Source organism: Onychostruthus taczanowskii, unplaced genomic scaffold (assembly GCF_017590055.1).
Source record: "Onychostruthus taczanowskii isolate IOZ18803 unplaced genomic scaffold, ASM1759005v1 scaffold89, whole genome shotgun sequence".
Classification (NCBI taxonomy): domain Eukaryota; kingdom Metazoa; phylum Chordata; class Aves; order Passeriformes; family Passeridae; genus Onychostruthus; species Onychostruthus taczanowskii.
In genome coordinates, this window is record NW_024506882.1 from 1099837 (window position 1) to 1118757 (window position 18921).

The 18921-nt window shown below is 58.5% G+C and overlaps 1 protein-coding gene across 1 annotated transcript; it reads right to left on the bottom strand.

Annotated features, from left to right (window-relative positions):
• Positions 1-203: 203 nt before the first annotated feature.
• CUEDC1 (CUE domain containing 1) lies at positions 204-18529 on the bottom strand. Its single transcript, XM_041425318.1, has 11 exons — positions 18275-18529; positions 7038-7500; positions 6487-6589; positions 5568-5707; positions 4045-4228; positions 3411-3494; positions 2544-2633; positions 2022-2115; positions 1826-1884; positions 1429-1499; positions 204-1209 (listed from the first exon to the last, which is right to left on the bottom strand). Exons 2-10 carry the CDS (start codon positions 7326-7328, stop codon positions 1432-1434), a joined length of 1113 nt encoding a protein of 370 aa, XP_041281252.1. The 5' UTR covers positions 7329-7500; positions 18275-18529; the 3' UTR covers positions 204-1209; positions 1429-1431.
• Positions 18530-18921: the final 392 nt, after the last annotated feature.

The window sequence follows — 18921 nt, forward strand, 5'->3', positions numbered from 1 at the left end:
GAGTGTTTGATGGCTGGGGCTTCTGCGTCTGCCGCCTTCACAGCTCCGATCCTGCAACATTTGTGCTGGTTGGCAGGAGCCAGAGAGTGAAACAGGCACGTCTAGAGCCACCTCCTGCATTTGGCAGGGAACGCTGTGCCGATAAAGGAGAAGAAAATGTGCTGGCGGGAGCGAATTCTGACTTTACGCTCGTCACTCATTACTTACACAGCGAAGGAATTTGTTTATGTAATTATTTTTAGCCTGACAGCATCTCCGAGAGCTGCAGGATTCCGGCGCTGCGGGCACGAGGAAGGGGCTCTGCTCCTGCCCCGCACCAAACCCAGCAGTGCCCCCAACCCTGGTGCAAACTCCGTGCTGAAAACACCTCCAGCAGCCCTGCCAGCCCCTGGCTTGGGCTTTGCCTCTCACCGACAACGGGGGCATGCATCCCTGGAGCTCCCAGACTCCGGGAGCACCCCCAGCACCCCACACCCGGCGGGATGTGTCCTGCTCCATCAGTGAGGGTGAAACCGGTGTGAAATCCAGCCCTTGGTGCTGCCCCGTGGCACAAAGCTTCCCAACTTCAAGGCAGTTGTAGCAATGCCGAAGGCAAAGGTTTAATTCAAAGTGAAACGCCTAGGAAAAGAAGGCCTTTCCTTTTATGAACAATTTATATTATTTGACTATTACCTGATCTGAATCTCTGCTCGTTACTCCTAGCAATAATAGACAACGGCTGTTAGCTTCCCTTTCTCACGTGGTTTTTGTCCCGGTGTGCGCAGAGTGAAGTTACATCAGACCACTACAGATATGTTCAGGAGTGCTCCGGCCAAGCAGACCCCACGTGGGATTGGATCCTCGTTAGTACGGCTGATTTCATTCCTCCTGTGCCGCCGGCCGAGGGAGCAGGAGGGGCTGCCCCTCTGCCCCTCCCCAGCCGGAGCTCGCTGGCTCCTCCGCAGCCGCTCGCAGCAGCTGCCCCCTTGTTTTTTTCCTTTTTTTTTTTTCCTTTTTGGCTGATTTTCTCCATAGGAAAAAGTTGTTTTCAAACCACTGGTAAGAAAACGTTGTGCCTCACTTCGATACTTGTACTTCAGAGGAGTACAGCAGCAGAGGGGGAACAGCCAAAATCTGTGTGATTTGTTGGGTGGGTTTTTCCTTTTTCAGCCATCTCCTGATGAAGCCTCGTGCACGTCCTGTGCCAGCAAGAAACCCCAGAGCTGGGACCTGCAGGGAGGGGAAGGGGGGAAAGAGAACAGCGTGTGCTCAGCCTCAGCCACACAGTGACAGCACCTGTGGCTGTCCCAGCCATGCCACCCATGGCCACTGATGGGGTTTGTCCCCACCCGGACACACTCTGGACCCAGCCTAAAGCACGTGGTCCCTCCTCCAGCCAGGCTGGGCCACTCACACCTAAGTGATCACCCATCCCCAGGTGCCTCTCACCGGTTACTGCCCTTCCTTCGGCGTCTCCTCCTCCTCCCGGAGCTGCTGCCGCCGTGCTTGGAAATCTTCATCTGAAAGGCAGAGGGGGGGCTGCAGCCACCTCCACACCAGGGCACCACTGCACCTCGGCCCCAGCTCCAGGGAGGAGCACGGGGGGAGGCAGCTCAGCTTTCCCCAGGGCAGGGGTTCCTTGCTCAGAGAGAGAAGCCCCAGGGGGACTTGGGGGGTTTCTCCCAGAACACATCTGAGAACGCTGGATGGAGGATTTTGGCCCACAGGGGTGTTTCTGGCAGGCGTTCACACCTGAGCCAGCCCTGGGGTGACGTGGGGCCGGGCACCACGGACCCAGCCGTGCCAAGGCCAGCACACCCAGCACACCCAACACAGCACTCCTTACCATATGCGTGTCCCTCCACATCATCCAGAAGATTTGCCGTGGAAGCTGCTGTCCCCATCCTGCGCCCTCCGCTAAGGAAAACCACGTGTGGGGCCAGGACGTGGCCATGGACCACAGCCACCCTTCCCAGCCCACGCTCCAGCCACAGAGGAGCCCTTGGGGAGCCCCCCCTGCCCCACAGCCCCTTTCAGGATACACCTGGTGCTTCAACAAGTGTTTTCTTTTTGATTTCCTCATCTTCGTCTTCTCGGAGAAGGCTCTGGCGAGTTCGAACAGCTTCTTGCGCGTGGCTGGAAGGAAGCAGCTGGGTGAGGGTCTCACCCAAAAACCCTTCCCAAAGCTGCCAAGGGCAGGGGAAAGGAGAAGGGCAGGGCCAGGGGTGTGAGAGCCACCCACACCCAACACCCTGTGGTGATGCCCAGACTCGGAGAGGGAGACAGGGTCCCTTGGTCCCTGCTGGGAGGTGCTCATGTTTTCCCCTTTTTCTGGGATTTTCATGACCTTCCTTACCCACCCCTCCCAGTGTCCCCAGTGCCTGCAGCCCAGCTGGGGCCAGCCTTGGTTTAGTTTGTGGTAAGAAAAGCAGGCTGTGACTCCACAGAGAAAGGATGAGTTTGGGAGAGTGCCAGGTACTGCTGCCATCTCCCGCTGCCCACCCCACTCCCAGCTGCCCTCCAGCCCTGCCAGGCTGCCAGCACGGGCCCTGCCCACCACTCACATTTGCCCATGTGTTTGAGCTTGTCTCGGAATAAGGCATCGTCGGACACGGCCCCGCTGGCCTCGCTGGGTCCAGAGGGAGCTCCCTCACCTGCAAGGCAAACACTGCTCACCAGGAGGGCCTGAGGGGGCTGGCACCAATCCCTTCAACTCCAGCAGCAGCAAAGGGCAGAGCTGGCGAGAGCAGGTGGGATGAGGGTGCTGGCACGTGGGGCTGGCTCTGGATGGGGACCCTCTGGGGACACAACCCCTGGGATGCGGAGTGCAGAGCCATGGGCTGGCAGCACATCCTTACAGGTGCTCAGTCCCAGCACCTCCCTCCAGGGTCAGCAGCTCCAAACTCCCCCGGGCTCTGACTGTGCTCTGGGTATTGGATGATGCTACCCAGTGGATCAGGAGCAAGCCCAGCTGGGTCAGGGAGCCAGAGACCCCAGAGCCATGTCCCTGTTCCCCAGGTCTGTGAGCCCAGCTGGAGCCCTGCCAGGCTGCCCAGGCTCACCCAACCCCATGCCATCGACAGACACCAGCTCTAATTCTGACTCTGGGCAGCTGCTCTGCTCCGAGGTTAATCAGGATTACCCAGGAACAGTCATTATGCCTGCAGGCACAATCCTCTGCTCCAGCCCAGGCAGGGAGGGCAGGATGGATGGAGGCAGGATGCAGGAGCACCTCCACATGGGGAGGGCAGGAGCACCCACCCCCAAGACCCACCAGCTCCTCTCCCGTGCTGGGAGGGCAGCAGGGAGGGATCAGCCATTTCCTCCCTCCACAGCCACTCTGGATGCAGCTGGGCAGAGGGATGGGAATGCAGGGGCTCTGGGGGATCCTGCTGTGGAGAGACAATGCTCACATATGTCTTGGAAGTTACCTGATAATACGGAGGAGAAACCAAAGTCATTGCTGACAGCAACACCAGTCGACTTGGATTTTTTTGACTCATATTTCAATCGATCTGAAACACAAAAAGCGCAGCGCCCGCTCGATCAGACCCTCGAGGCAGAGCACATGGCTCTGCTGCCCTCTCCCCTCACAGCCCCGCGGCTGCTGAGGGACAGGCTGCTGGCAAGGGAGGGAGCTGGGGCTTTGCTTCTGCACAGAGACCACAAGCACTGCGGTGGGAGCCCACAGCAGCAGAGGAACTGCCCACCCACCACAAGCACACAACAAGCACACCTCTGGTTTTTCTGCCACCTGCAGTGACGGCGCTGCTAGGACCCTGCAGAGCACCACTGACAGGGCTGGGGAGGGCTCAGAGGCCATTGCCAAAGCTCCTTGCTATGGATTCTGCTGGGCTCTGCAGAGATGCTGGGAGGAGAGCAGGAGCCCAGGGAGCAGCCCACCAGTGCGGGCAGCTCAGACCCCCAGCCCCCAGCCTGGCCACGTCTTGTACTGGCTCTGCTTTGGCACAAGCCCTGATCCCACGGGCAGGGCACTGCTGCCAGCAGCCAGAGTCACAGCAGGGCACACATCCAAAAAGCAGAAGTTTCTGAAGGCCCTTTCACCTCTCTCCAGGGCGAGAAGGAAATCCCGGTTCCTCTGGAGCTCCTTCATGAACTCTTCGTTCTGCAGGAAGAGCGCGATCCGCTCGTCCTCCAGGTACTGCTTCCATCGCCGCTCCTGCTCCAGGGAGCCCTGGCCCCGTGGCACCAGCCCCCGTGGCACGGGCTGCCGGCAGCCGGGGGAGCCCTGGGGAGGCAAACGTGGCACACCTTGGGTGGTGCTCTCAGGGGTCCCTGCAGCAGCACCTCGGGATTTTCTGCCCCTCTGTAACACCGCAGCTCCCCCAGCCCCGATGGGCACCGACTGCTGCTCCCAGAGCCTCCCTCCTCTGCCCCACAGCCCAGGGTAAAAGGGACAAAGGGGGACAGGGCATCACTGCCTCTGCCCCTTGGGAAGCGGGACAGACATCCCACGTGGGAACACTTTGGAGGTCCTTTGACAGAGCACAGGCTGGCAGGGATTTTTAACTTTAAGCCGTGGGGTTGTGCCATAGCAGAGGTATAAGAGGTGTGGAGGTAGGAGAAGGGTCTCAGCAGCATTGCTGCTTTATCTCCCATCCCCAAAGAGCAGAGTCTGCAGTGTCCTGCTGACAAACGCCTCACACCTGGGGAGCAGCACAGCCACACGCTGCGGCACAGCCTCGTCCCTGCCTACAATATTTATCTGATTTGTAGCTGCTCCCTGAGAGCCATAAAAAGCAAAAGCACACAATTACTGGGGAAAGAAAAGGGCAGCTGCTCCTCTCCTCCCCCTGAGCCCAAATGAATTGGCACGCTCCTATTCCCAGAAAGGTAATAGAGCCCGTGAAGCTCAACTTGCAGGGCAATCATTCATGAAAACGTGGCAGGCTGCCTTTGGAGACGAAACAAGAATGAGGAGCAGGGTGCCTGCAGTCCCCCCAGCCCTCTCCATGCCAGGAGGGTGCTGGATCCATTTAGGGGTTCCTGTGTCACCAAAGGGCTGAGGGATGCCCCAAATTGTGCCTGGAGCTGAGCAGGATGCCCAGCATGTATTGGGCATCCCATGTTGTTCCCCATGGGATGCTGCCCATTGCCTGCCCTGCTGCTGGCACCCAAACCTTGTAGCTTAAAACAACCATGGAGCACATGTGGACTCTGATTTCCCAGGGGCAAATCCTCTGGCTTGCACTGTTTTCCACCCAAATTCCACTGCAGCAGCCCTCAAGTGCCCTGGCAGTGCTGCTCTCCTTAGGAGCACTACTGGTCCTGCTGCTCCTCACCAGGGCAGCAGACAAGATTCTCAAATAATTGAAAATATTAGATGCTTACGGCAAGTGGCATTTCTGGCACTAATCACTGGGCTAATGCAGGAAAAATATCTAAGCTTTGCTGAGAGCTATTTCACCCCTTGCCCACTTCAGTCTCTTGAACAGCACACGCTCCAAAACTTTGGGGTTATTCTACACCTGGTGCCCAGATGTGCTGATGCTGCAAGCTCAGGATGGCTGAGGTCTGGGATGGTGTCCATCCAGTCAGAGCAGGCTGGAAGGGGTGGCCAAGCTCACCTGTGTGCCAGCTGTCTGCTGGGGCAGGATGCGCAGGAAGTCCTCGGGGAGGTTTCCCAGCAGCGGCGGGTTCCAGTTCCTGTAGTGCACGGAGCTGCCAGGGCCGGGCACGTCCGTCCTGCGGGGCAACACAGCAGCACCTCTGGTGAGGAGAAACCCACCAACACCTGCCATGGCAGCGTGGCACAGGGCCTGGCTCAGCAGGGCCTGGCACAGCAGGGCCTGGCACAGCAGGGCCTGGCACAGCAGAGCCTGGCACAGCAGAGCCTGCCCAGCTCCACCAGCAGTCCTGGAAGCCACAAAAACCCCAGCACATCCCCGAAGCTGCAGTGTTACCATCAGATCTGGAGAGTGAAAGCTTTCCTAGAGGGTTTGGAATTTTTTGGGAGCTGTATTTCAAGCCCTGCCCTGCAACTCTGCACGCTGGGTTTTCCTTCTCCTCCCTGTTTCACTCAGACTCCCAAAACCCAGCCCGGTGGAGCCCCAGCACTGCAGGGTTTGCCCACCAAGCTGACAAACGTCTCTCACCCAATGTCACACCCAGCCTGCACAGAGGGCAGGGGCTGGCACAGAGGTGCCCAGGGCTCACACTTGCTGCCCCACAGCTACGGCCAGAGCTGTGCTGCCCAGAGCCAGCCGAGGTGTGTGGTGGGGAGCAGGGGCAGGGCCGCCCAGCACCTGGTGTTTTCCAGCAGCAGCAGTGAGCGCTCCCGCCCCCGGAGCTGATTTTTGCCATTCCACACGCTGCCAGAGAGGCTTTCCGGCCCCTCAGCTGTTCATGTTTTAGACCCTCACAGGGATTTTTGAGCCAGCTGTGAGCTTCATTCATCTCCCTTGTCTTTGTCTCACTGGACCCTACAAGGAGCAGGGCCAGACAGCCGTGCCAGGGCCAGCAGCCACAGCCTGACCCCCTGTGTACGGGGGTAGCGGCTGCCCAAGGCCTGGCTCTCGTAGGCAGGAGGGGAGTACACAGGAGGGGGCTCCTCATCCGAGCTGTCCGGCTCCAGGGTCCGCTCCAAGATCTGCAGGGTGAGAGGATGGGGTGAGGGCAGGACAGGGAAATGCTCCCCAGCGAGCCACAGCCCCACGTGCAGCAGCAAAACAGGGAGGGCACAGGCTGAATGCTGCTGCAGAGGATGGGGCAACCTGCTGGCACTGGGCCTCCTGCACCCAGGGGGGTTTTGGTGGAGTTTGGAGGTACTGATTTAAAGGGAGGAGGGTGGCTGAGCCTATCCTTGGTGCACACAGCCCCAGGGTGTCTGAGAGCAGCAGAAGAGTCTCTGTTGGGTTTTGGGGTGAGGGAGAGCACTTGGCTCGAGCCTGAAGCACTGCCCAAGACAACCTTTGGTGCTCGAGCCCAGCTGATCTGGGCACTCAAACCAGTTGAGCAGCACCGTGCCCAGGCAGGATGAGTCTGATGTGCCCAGCTGCGGAAGGCAGAGCCCACAGAGGGGAGCCCCACGCAGTTACCTCGGGGGGGATGCTGTCCTCCGAGTCCGAGCTGTCGTCACAGCCGCTGCCGTCCAGGTTCATCTGCAGCAGCTGGTCGATGGTGGCGTCCACGGCGCCGTTGTTGGCTCTCAAGACGCACTCGATGATGTCGTAGTCCATGTTGGGGAACATGGTTTTGAAGTCCTCCATGGCCTGGTTGAACTCCAGGCGCCGCACCTGCCTGGCGGGGCGGCTGTTGTTGAGCTCCTGGGCGGAGGAGCCGCCGCGGGAGCCGCCGTTGCTGCTGCTCCGGCGGAACAGGCTCGTCATGGCGGGGCGGCTGCGGGGGCTCGGTGCCCGCGGTCCCGGCTGTGCCCGTGCCCCTCCTCACGGGGGGCTGCCCCGGCTGCCAGCCGGGACCATGGGTGGGCGGCGGGGGTCCCGCTCCCCGCGGCCGGCGGCTCCGCGCGTCAGCCCCCGGCGCACGGCTGCATCCTCCCACCTGCGGAGGGGACAGGGCACAGAGTCACCCAGGGGACAGCACCCAGGGGTTCCCCCTGTCTCAGCAGGGGACATTTGGTTCCGTTCCACCCGTCCCACTGCATCCTCGTGGGACTGAGCCATCGCCGGAGCCTGGATGTGCCGCGCCACGAGCTGTAGCGGCAAAATGCAAGGCAAGAAAAATGGCATTACTTCCACTGCCAAGGGCTGCCCAGATTTAACGTTTCCAGGTTTGACATGTATTTATAAACACGGGAAAATCACTCTTTAAAATAAAACATGGAGTCTGCTCAGAGAGTGTCAGAGCAGGGGGTTAAAATGCTCTGCAGCACGGCAAATCGACCTTTTGGAAAAGCTACCAAATCCAAGATTAACATTCACTTTAAAACCATAAACAGATTATACAGCTACTGCTTCTCGTTTGAAAATGCAGGGCCAAATTCAGTTCTGGATTAACTCCACTGTTTGAAACAGAATTACCCCAAGAACACTTTTGATCCATAATATCATTTTCAAAGGCTTTTTCCTAAGCGGCAGGCAGAGAGTTCAGGATAACTGTCCCTAAATGGTATTTAATGCAGAAGAACGTGCCAAGCACATTTCTTAGTGAAATGGTATAATCAGATTCCAAGCCATTAAGAGAAGCAGTCACCTCTGAAGGTCACCTGGGCTCTCCCCTGCCCAGCAAGACCATGTGTGACAGCCACGTCCCCAGTGCTCAGCCCCTGTGCCAGCCACAGCCCCGAGCTGCTCCAAGGGGCTTCCAGAGGCTGCTGAGAACAAAACACACTTGCACTACATGGGCAACTCAGCGGGAACTCGAGGAGAAGCTCACTTTTTGCCCCACTGCTAATTTACCCCCACCTGCATCCCCAGGGACAGCGCTGCTCTGACTCGGTACCAGAGGAATCACAGGGATGATTCCTGCTCCAGGCACGCTCTGCTCTCCTTCCCTGGCGTTTTTGTAATCCTGGAAGCATTTGCATTTGGGTGCACCAGTCGGTCCCTGGGCTGAGCACGGTGCCAGGGGCCATCCGGTGCCACCTTCCCGTGGCATTTGCTCCCAGGCAGGACAGGACCCAGGGAAAAGCAGCAGCAGAACTGTCAGGCACAAGGGGCCATTTCCAAACAGCACCAGGAGCCCCCAGCTCGCTCCTGCTCACTCATTATATCCATTTAACTGGTCACTCAGCCAGGAACTGTCTCCATCCCAGTAATTCTCAGTCCCCAGGATCAGCTTGCCAGGAGCCAGGCATGGAGAGCGTGGTGTGAGCAGAGCAGGAACAATTCCGACAGCTCAGCCCAGCTCTATTCACTGAGGACAAATAAATCCACTGGAGTCAATTAATAAAACACTGCTGCTCGCTTCCTCCTCCGCTCCCCTGACTCATTCCAGCGAAGAGCCAGCATTGTTCACACCTCTGGAATTATACTTTAATTGCAATATTGCATGGCTGGTTTAGTCACGTATTAAATTGAGTTGTAACACATTCACAGGCTACACACCTCCTTACAAGATTTGGCTACTCCAAGAGGATGGGGAACGAGCCTGGACGCCCACGGGAGCACAGCTCATGCTGGATACACACACACGATCCAGGGATGGAGATGAGAGCTTCTGTGCAGAACCACTGGCTCAGCAATGCTGTGCCAGCCCACAAACCCCCAACAGCAAAATAACCCCCCAAAAATCAGGCTGGAATTCTCCAGATCTCCATAAAGTAACCAAAGCACCTAGGCTGGGGAACCTTTGTCTCCCAGCATTTGACCTTTGAGTGTGTATTTAAAGGCTTCCCTGTAACCACGAGGGCCAGGGCTGTGCCAGGCACGGGCAATCCCCCTGCCAGCCCCCTGGGCTCCTGTTGCCAATGCCAGCTCAGGGGAGGTGAAAGTCAGCACTGCACGAGAGTCTGGGACAGCTCCCTGCAAGTGCTGGATAGTGGCACTGAGCACAGCAACGTGCTGAGCCATGGAAATCTTCTGGTCAGAAGATGAACAAAATCAGGGATGGAGACAAGATATTTTATACCAGAAAGGCTCAGCTGCACGTCTGGCTTCAAACAGTCCCAAGGGAATGTGTTGGGACCTTCCCTGCCCTGAGGTACACCCCAGGAATTCGGGGCTGGCAGGGGCCACACAGACCAGGGCAGTTCACCTGCCCTGAAGGCTTTAAAACCTGTTTTTCAAAGTCCAGCTGCTAATCCAAAGAAATGCAAATCACTACATCAGCATGAGTTAAAATCCAGGGAAAAGCCCTGTTAGCAGGAGTTGATTTAAAAGAGCAACAGGTATCTGCATCCTGAGATGCTCCCCATCCCTGCTGTCTGCAGCAGTGCTCAGGTGAGCACTGGGGAGGGCAGCAGGACCCGGGGGGCAGCTGGGGAAGGGGCTCAACATGTTCCTGGCCCTTATTTCTGTGATGTCACTGAGGGGCTGGGAAGATGCCAGGAAAAGCAAAATCCTTTGGATTTCCCAAAAAGGAAAGAAGAAGTTGGCGTGTGCCCTCAGCCCGTGCTCAGGCTGGGCCCCTCTGCCCTCCTGCCCCACGAGCAGAACCAGGCTGGGATCACTCCTTGCCTGCTGCCTCACCAGCCTTTCTCCTGCCTGGCAACAGCTCCTGCCCTGTTATCTGCAGAAGGACTCTGGATGCTGTTATTCATCCTCCAGACCCAGGCACAGGCATAATCCTTCACCCTGCTGCTGTGCCCATCACAGGAGGAGCTTAAAGGCTTTGCAAGCTCCTGGTCTGAGTGTCCCCATGCCACAGGTCGCAGAGAGCAGGGACACTGGTGTGGCTGGCACTGCCCTGTGCCCCCTGGCAGCCCAGGATAAATCCTCCTGTCCTGGCAGTGCCTGGTCCTGGCTCACCTCAGCACCCAGCAGTGGTGGCTGTCCTGGCACTGATCTGTGCCACAGAGAAGGTGCCAGGTGACATCCTGTGCCAGGCTGGGGCCAGGCACAGAGCCAGCACTGGGGCAGGAAGGGCTGCCACAATGCCACAACCACAGCAGCTTTTATCCAAGTGCCTCCACACGCTGGCACAGGACTGGCACTGAGAATGCTGTGTTTGGTGTCACTGCACTGCCAGGACAGCACAGGACACTTTTCCACACACCTCCAGAACTGCTGTCTCACTGCACACTGTGCTCAGGCACTGGCACACCTTTGGCTGCCCTTGGCTCACCACCCAAACCCATAAAACACAACCAAACACAAGCTGGCCATGGGGGGCAGCTCTGCCCTGCCAGCCCCAGGGTTCACCCTGCTCTTCTGCCACCCAAGCTGCAGTGACTTGCACAATTCAGAGCCACCTTTGCCAGAGCCAAGGACAAAAGCAGAGCCAGAATGCCTCAGTCAGGCTCCTGGGGAGGGATAATGCTCACAGCCTGGCAGGAACATCCTCCTGTGCCCCCAGCATCCTGCCTGGGCACGGCTGCTCTCACCCACCCCGGCAGCAGGCACTCTGCACCTCCCAAAAATGGGCTTTTCCATGGAGGGACGGCCCGAGGGGAAGCTCTGGAGAGGCTCAGCCAGCCTCAGCTGCCCGGGAGGAGCAGCTGGATAATCCCGGGGGTCGGTCTGAGCGGGAATGCGGCGCTGGAAGCAGCACAGCCCCACCGGAGGAGCCAGCAGCTGGAAAAGCACTGGGACTGATGGCTCACAGCCCTCCCTGCTCAGGGAAGAGCCTTGGCACCGAGTGCAGACCAGAATATTCCCTTCCCCAGTGTCTGCTGCGGCTCAGACAGCAGATGGGACTGCTCAAACGCTGCCCAGCCCCTTCTCCCCTGCTATTGCCACGCTGTGCTCATGGATCCCCCCTGAAAACACACAGGAGCCAGGACCCCCCTCTGCAGCCGGGACAGGGGAGACACCACCGAGTGTGACTGCACTCCCCAGCCCTCAGGGCACTCATCCCGTGGTGGCTGCAAGCCCAGGCCTGTGGTGCCTCAGCTGGGGATGCAGAACAGACGTGCAGAAGCATTTCCACGCACAGGATTATTTGGAGAGAAGGGCTGACAGCTCCCCCAGTTCCTGGAGGGAAGACTCTTGGAAGAAGTCTCAGAACTCAAGGATGTTAAACTAGAAGTAATGGCTCTGTCCAGAGCAGATGTGCTGAGTTCTGCTGCAGCCAGGCCCCTGCAAGGGGATTGCTCAATGTGGGAACGACAAGTCTGGGAACGTGACTGCTCAGCAGCTGCAGGTGTGACTGTAATAGGACTGAAACTGGGATGAAAAGTATATGATCAGGAACAAATTATGCTATTCTCTACCACCAAACATGCCAAGGATGTGCAGGATGGGCCCCCACCGATCTCTCCTAAATCCCCTTGTCACCTTCCTCTCTGCTTCAGGGGATGCTGTGCACCCCTCCTGGGCCCACAGCCTGGGAAAACTGCTCTGAGCAAATCCTTTTGCATGGAAACAAATAAGCACCTGAGGATCTCCTTTAACACTTGTTCTACCGACTATTAAAATGGCTGGGTTTAAGCCCTTTTCAAAAGCAAAAGCAATCAGGGAGGCGAGCACAAGCTTGGGAACCTGTGCAATTCCCCTCTTGGCTCTGAGGGCAAGCACAGAGGAACCGGGAGAGCTACGGAGCGATCCCAATCCCGGCCCATCAGCATCCCTGCCCAGGTGGGGAGCACCCTGAACACTCAGCATCCTTGAGGGGATGCAGCTGCTGCCTCGGGGCACCCAGTGCCCTCCCAGCAGAGCCGGCCATGCCCTCCCTGCGGACAGATTTATGGGAGCCCTTTGTGAGCCGGCCAGATGTCAGCCCCCCGCTGCACCCAGCTGGCTCCTAAAGCACCAAACCCACCCCGCTAAAAGCCGGGGGGACACTCAGCTGAGAGCCAGGCAGGGCTGCACCCCGAGCACCCATCTTGCCCTGCCAGTGCAGGGCTGCCAGGGGGTCCTGGTGCCCCCCGTGCCAAGCCAGGCAGAGCCACCCCCTGCCCCTCGGCTTTGTGCAGCGCTAATCCCCGGCTTTCACACGTTTTCCATGGCAGCCCCCGCCCCAAACTAAGCCCACATTAATGAGGTAGCACTAGATCCTCATCCAGAAGTCGCCTGCCTTTCCAGGCCGCCTCGCACTGGTTTCATTGAAGGTAATTTGATCTTGGTAGGACGACATTCCTAAAATAGTTGAGGGAATTCAAACATGAAATAAGGTTTCCAGGAAGGGATTAAAAAAAAAATAGGTCAAGCAAGTGTGAGCGATTAAAGTGACCCGGCATCCCTTTGTACGGTTTAACTGCGACTCTCTTCAGCTCCACCTCGCACCAACGTGTAATAAATGAGATCCACGAGGCTGCCCGAAGCAGAGAGGCTGATATAAGATTATTGCAGGAGGTGGCTGGTGTCGGTGACCTTTCCTCCCCTGGCTTTCACCGCCGACATCAAACACAGGGCCCAGCTGAACCATCAGCTCAGAGCTTTGGGGAGCCAGCGCTCCCATGGGACAGCCCCAGCCTCCTGCCTCAGTTTACCCATGCCAAGGCTGGCAGGAGGGAAGCTCAGGCACCCCGTGCCCGCTGTTGTTCCCCCGGCCACTGTGCAAAGCCCTCAGGAGCGCCATATGTCACACAAACCCGTCTTTAACTGCTTATCCCTCTTCTCCCTTTGTGCTCCCGGCTCGGCACAAAAGCTGGGAAGCAGCTGGGAGTGAAAGAAAATAAAAATTCCTGCGGACACAAAGGTGTGTGGCATTCCCTGGGGACTGGGCTCAGAGCAGGGCGTGTGGAGGACTTGCTGCTGGGCAATTTTTGGGTTAGGTTTGGGCAGTAATAGAAGGGAGTGGGGGAACATGAACCCAGCTGGGGACAGGGCCGACCCCGCTCCCTGGATAATTAGTGTGGCTGATTCCAATTGCTAATTTGCCATTATAGGTCAAGGGTCACAGAAATTCAAGGATAGGAGGGAAAAAGGGAGAAAGAGTAGAGACAGTCCCTTCCCCTCCATCTCTCTGCAGAGCAGGAACATACTGGAATGGGCTGGGATGAGATGGGCTGACCCTGCCCCAGGCTGGTGCACAGCATCTCTGCAGGATTTGTCCCTGGGCACCCCACAAAGGCAGGGACAGGCAGGGACAGGCAGGGACAGGCTGTGCAGAGCAGGCCCAGCCTCCAGCCTCTCCGGGGGCTGCTCTCCTGCCACCAGGGTTTAAGGGCCGTCGCTCACTGCGCAGAGGAAAAATCCCGTATTGATTCACCCGGAGCTCTGGAGCACAGACCGCACGAGTTTCTATGGAAACAAAATTAGTGGAGTAAAACTCTCCCTGCCAGCACACGGTGAATTATTCACCAGGACAGGCCCCTGGCCAGAGGGGCTGCTGAGAAGATTTAAAGGTGATCACAGAGTGGCTGCTGTGATCCCCCTTCCCTCAGGGACCAAACCACAGCCAGGGAGGATGAAAGGCCCTGGGTTTCCATGCCATGTGTGTGGTGGGAAGGTCCTGCACCTCCCTCACCACATCCACAGCCTCCAGGGTCCCCAGGGAGAGGAGGAGGGCTTCCCCCCTCGCTTCCCCCATCCCAGCCCCTTGCACCACAGCAGCAATGCAGGGCACAAAGTGTCACTGCCTGATGTCCACCTGCCACGCACCGGCCACGCCGTGGTCACCCATCCATCCCTGACAGCCAGCGTGAGCCTGAGGGCTGGACCAGCCAGAGCCTCTCAGCACTGTGCTCACCAAGAGGCAGGGAAGAAAGGAACACAAACAGAGGAGGGTTTTTTCATGAGTCACTAAGCCATATGGCGGATGCAAGCTATCCCAGGAAAGTGCCGAGCCAACAAGCCAGCGCTGCCGTCCCCTCGCTGTCCTGGGACAGTGTCACACTGTAATTGCACCGGGCTTTTGTCCTCCCTCGTGCTGGGTGACATTGCTCAGCAGAGGAGAACCTGCTTGAAAGGCTACACCTCACCAGGGACAGGTATTTAATTAAGGCCCCACGTCAGGCCCCTCCTGCCAACCAGCACAGGCTGCTCCATCCCGGCACAACCCGAATTGTGGGGTGGAGAAACGCCCTGAGAGGAGGAACGTTGAGTGTGCTCCATCACAGCACATCACAGAAATTACACGGGACACTAACCTGGATTATGAAGCCCAGCCAAGGCTCAGAGAAACTCTCAGTCTCCTCAGCAGTAGAGTCACTCCTGTGCCAGCACAGTTCTGGGTAGCAAAGGGACCCAGACCCCCAGCAGTGGCTCTGCTTGTTGCCCCCTTTGCCAACAGCCACGTGCTGGGCCCAGCCACCACAACAGGTCATGTTCTTCTTCAAAATTCAGTCTTGCTTCTCTTTCATTAATTTTAAATTTGCATGACTAATTCAGGTACACCTCATCCCAGCTGATTTGCACTGATCGTGGCAATCACCAGCCAGGGAGGGTAAAAGCCACAAGGATTTTAGAAGGAACAGTTTAGGCTCCAGGAGCTGGGAATCCTCCCCAGAGACTGTCCCCCATCCCCAGTGCTGCCTTATGGCCCCAGCACGTGTTCCCAGTGACCCATCTCCATTTGCTGGAGATGATCTCCCTGTTTTCCCTGCTCAGCCCTGCTTTCCTGTGCCAAGGACAGGGCCAGGCTCCCTCCTGCATGTTTGTGTGCCCATCGGCGTGTGCCTTCCCTGGGGAAGTGAGAGCCAGGCCAGGGATCGACCAGCTGTCAGGCAGAAGGAAGAAATACCACTTCCAGGAGTCAGAGCTCATTTCCCAGCAATAAAAGCAGGCTGGAGCTGGAAAAATGTACCACTAATGGGGATGCACATCCCACACCACTCCAGCCGCCGATAGGAAAGCACCCAGGGGCTGCAGCTTGGAAAACTAAAAGCCATCAACAAGGCTTGGTTTTTAGTGGCACAGCTGTAGATTAGGCCCAGATCAGGGCACAAAGGATCTGCCATTCCCCACATGGATTATTGCTGTGGATGATGCCCTCCATGTGCCAGTCTTGGCTTCCTGGCTCTGAGTTATGGCTCCTCCAGCAGATGGAAAAGAAAACCTTACTGCTTCCTGCCAGGGAGGGGAATGGCTCAGATCAGCATCCACCCTGAACTGCTCCACTCTCCATCCTCCTCAGCCCCATTATCCCCTGCTCTGGGGACCTGAGGAAGAGCCAGCATCTCCAGTGCTCATAAATGCCACCTAGAAAGGACAACCTGGAGAATTTGTGTTTCCTGGAGTTATTTGTGGGTGGATTTTATCTCCTTTCCCATCTATTCCCAGTGTGCTTTGGTGGGGAGGGTCCTCACTGCCAAGTGGGCAGCCTGCCTTGCCTCTGCCAGGCTCACAGCCCCCAAGCAGGGGTGTGGGACAGTTCTACCTCCCCAAAGCAACCCCCAGAGATCCAGGCAGACCTCAGGGACTGGGACAGTCCCTGCAAGGCAGCCACTGTGGGTTTGAAGACACACGTGTTTGTTTGTTTGTCGCTGGGCAACAGAGAGGATGGAAAAAATGTCAATGTCATATTGTCACCTATGAGTCACCGCTCAGCACGGGTCGAGATGCCCCGGTCCTGCCACCACGAGCGTGGGGAGACCCCGGAAAAGGTCTGAGGCACCCCAAAAGCAGCTCACTGCTGCTCTCCCTGCCTGTCTGGCCCTGCTCTGACACCTTCCCCATCCCCACGGGGATGGGGACTGGGCACATCAGTGGCCTGGGGACATCGGTGGCTCAGGGACAACTTTCGGAGCCCTGGAAGGCGAGGCAGGAATTTGCATTCCTATTTGCATTTCCTAATTGCGCCTGCGGGTTTCCTGGGGCAGCGGCCGCCTCTGGTTTCCATGGCAGGTTTTGTGCAGACCTGGAGAACCGAGGGAGGCACAAAGAGGCCACAATGGACCTGCCACTCACCCGCATCAAAGGCGGCCGGCGGGGCGGGCCGGGGGCACCGCAGCCTGTCCCCCCCACGGCACCCCCAGCTCCGGGGGACCCCCGGGCCAGGGGGACAGGGTGGCTGGTGGCCGGTGTGCTGGGACAGCCGTGGGGACGGAGCCACAGCCGCCGCGGCAGCTGCTCGGCGCCCGTCGGAAGCGGTGCAAGAGCTGGACCCAGATGTTCCCCCTGTTCTCATTTCCTGTTATTTTCGGCCAGTTTTCCACCCAGCTGGGTGGGTTGCTTTCTCCTTCCAACTTCCCACTCCATTCACGGGTCGCTGCTGTGCCCATCCAGCTCCCGTGCTGGCCCCGGGAATGGGCAGAACAGCCAAACCAGACCCGGGAAAAGCCGGTCCCCACACCGCTGCTGCCAGCCCAGTGCCACTGAGCAGAGGAGAGGCTCCAGCCACTGTCCCTCCACGGTGACACAGATGTTGCCACCACAACAAGAGAGGGACCCATCTCTGCCTCGCACACCTTTGAAAGCCCCTGTGCTGTTATTTCAAGTTTTTTTCTTATTTTATAGTTATCGATTACCATCACCTTGTGCTGCCCCAAAGACTCCCAGCTCTGACCAGGACAGAGCCCCTTTCCCACACGTCCCACCTGGGGTTTTACCCTCACGGCACAGACCCTGACCATGAATGACCCTGTGATCCCCTCCTGGCTTTCCCACTCCCCATGCCAGCATCCCCAGCACGCCCTGCTGTCTGTGCCCGCACAGAGGGTGCTGTTGCAGGCAGGTAAGCTCCAGCACCCCCTCTGAGGGTGCTGCTGCTCCCCGGGGCTCAGGGCACCCCAGCTCCAGTGCCACGGCAAAGCCCCTCAGCCACTCCACCAACGCCATCAGGTTGTTCATTTTCTTCTCATCTGAAAGCTCTTTTTTAATAAAATGCTGGGAAAACCCCTCAGCCACACCACCAATGCCGTCAGGTTTTGTTCATTTTCTTCTCATCTGAAAGCTCTTTTTTAATAAAATGCTGGGAAAGTTCAAACTTTCCCAGGGACTCCGTGGCTGGGAAGAGGACGGGCACCTTTGACAGAAATAATTTTGGCTGTCAGAGGCTCTGGCAGGCAGGAATTGGTGCACAAAGCTGTGCCAGCATCAGGCACACCCTCAGCACGGGGTGCTGGATACACGGTGGGAAAGGCCACAGGTGCACAACTACCAGGAGGTGATGGCAGGGTCTCCTCTGCCATGATAACCCCCAAAACTTCCCACCAAAAGCTTCCCACCACCAGCACCAGGCAATCTGCGCTCCCACAGGGCTCCCCTGGGGTCTCATTGCCCCAGTGCCGCACTCCCGCCGAGCACTTCCACAGGAAAACCTCTGCGAAAACCACAAAAAGCTTCTCAGCGCAGCAGATGCCGCTTCAGCCTGTGTTCTTGGAGATGGAGGAGGAGGAGGAGGATGTGAGGAAAGCCACAGCTTCCCCAGCCGCAGGGCAAAGCCCCAGCGGCAGCCTCAGGGGTCAGCCCAGGATGGTGGTTCCTCCCTGGAAATCCTTACGGCTCCAGCCCCCGTGTTTGTTGTCAGTGGCAGCAGCAGGAGGAGGTGTGAGGAGGAGGTGCGACTCCACTGCTTTTTAAGAAAATAATAAAAAAGAGCCTTTCCAACCCGCCTGAGAGACAGACGGTGCAGGAGAGCACTGCTTTGAGCGGTGCACTTGCCTCCTTCTCCATCGCTGTCTGCCCACAACCCACTGGCAGCAACTTCAGCGCTGGACGGGAACCCCAGGTGAGGATCAGCCTGCCAGGATGGTGCCCTCCATCCTTAAGGAGGATGACAGATTTGGCTGAGCTGGACACCCGGTCGGGGGCTCACAAATGACCCTGGTCACCCAGGAGGTGACCACCAAGCTGCGGCACACCCGCCAATTCCTGCACCAAGTGATGCCCACCCGGCGGGGATGGCGGGGTGTGAGGCGTGCTGCTCCATGGACGCGGCACAGGAGACAGGGACGATGTCCAGCAGCGGGAAGCCACCAAATGTTTGGCACGGAGGGGTCACGCTCGGGGACCGGCGATGCTCCGGGACTGAGAGGGACGCGGTCCTGCCCGAGGCCGAGCCTGCCGGCCCGCGCCCGGCCCCTCGCGGGATGGCCCCTGGCCCAGCCGGGACGGCCCCCTCGGCCCCACACCGCCCGGTGGGCTCGGCCGCCCCCGCCGCCCCGTGGGCTCCGCACGCGCTCGGGACCGCTGCGGGGTCCCCCGGGCCGGAGTCCCCCCGCGGGGAGCGTGGAGCTCGCTTCGGCCGGGCCGGGGGCATCGAGCGGCGGCACCGCCCGGGCCCCGCCGCTCCCCGAGGTGAGAGAGCCCCGATGGGGTCCTGGGGATCTCGGGGTCCCCCCGTTGTCCCCAGGATTCCCCAGCGCCTCCAGCCATGGGGTCAGCGCCTCCGGCCCTGAGTGGCCTGTGGGCCGGTGTGTGGAGGGAGCAGCATCCCGAGATCCCGTGGATGCATGGATGGATGGACGGACCCATCCCAGATTTCCAGGCTGGCACTCAGCCTCTTCCACACCTTTGGGGAGTCCCAGGCTTCTGGAGC

What these genes read in the sequence shown, in the direction of transcription:
- CUEDC1 (XM_041425318.1), bottom strand. Translation starts at nt 7,328, where the DNA reads ATGACGAGCCTGTTCCGCCGGAGCAGCAGCAACGGCGGCTCCCGCGGC. An exon ending in CCTTCTCGCCCTGGAGAGAG is followed by an intron (nt 3,495 to 4,044) that starts GTGAAAGGGCCT and finishes TTTGTGTTTCAG; the next exon opens with ATCGATTGAAATATGAGTCA. An exon ending in TTTCTCCTCCGTATTATCAG is followed by an intron (nt 2,634 to 3,410) that starts GTAACTTCCAAG and finishes TTTGCCTTGCAG; the next exon opens with GTGAGGGAGCTCCCTCTGGA.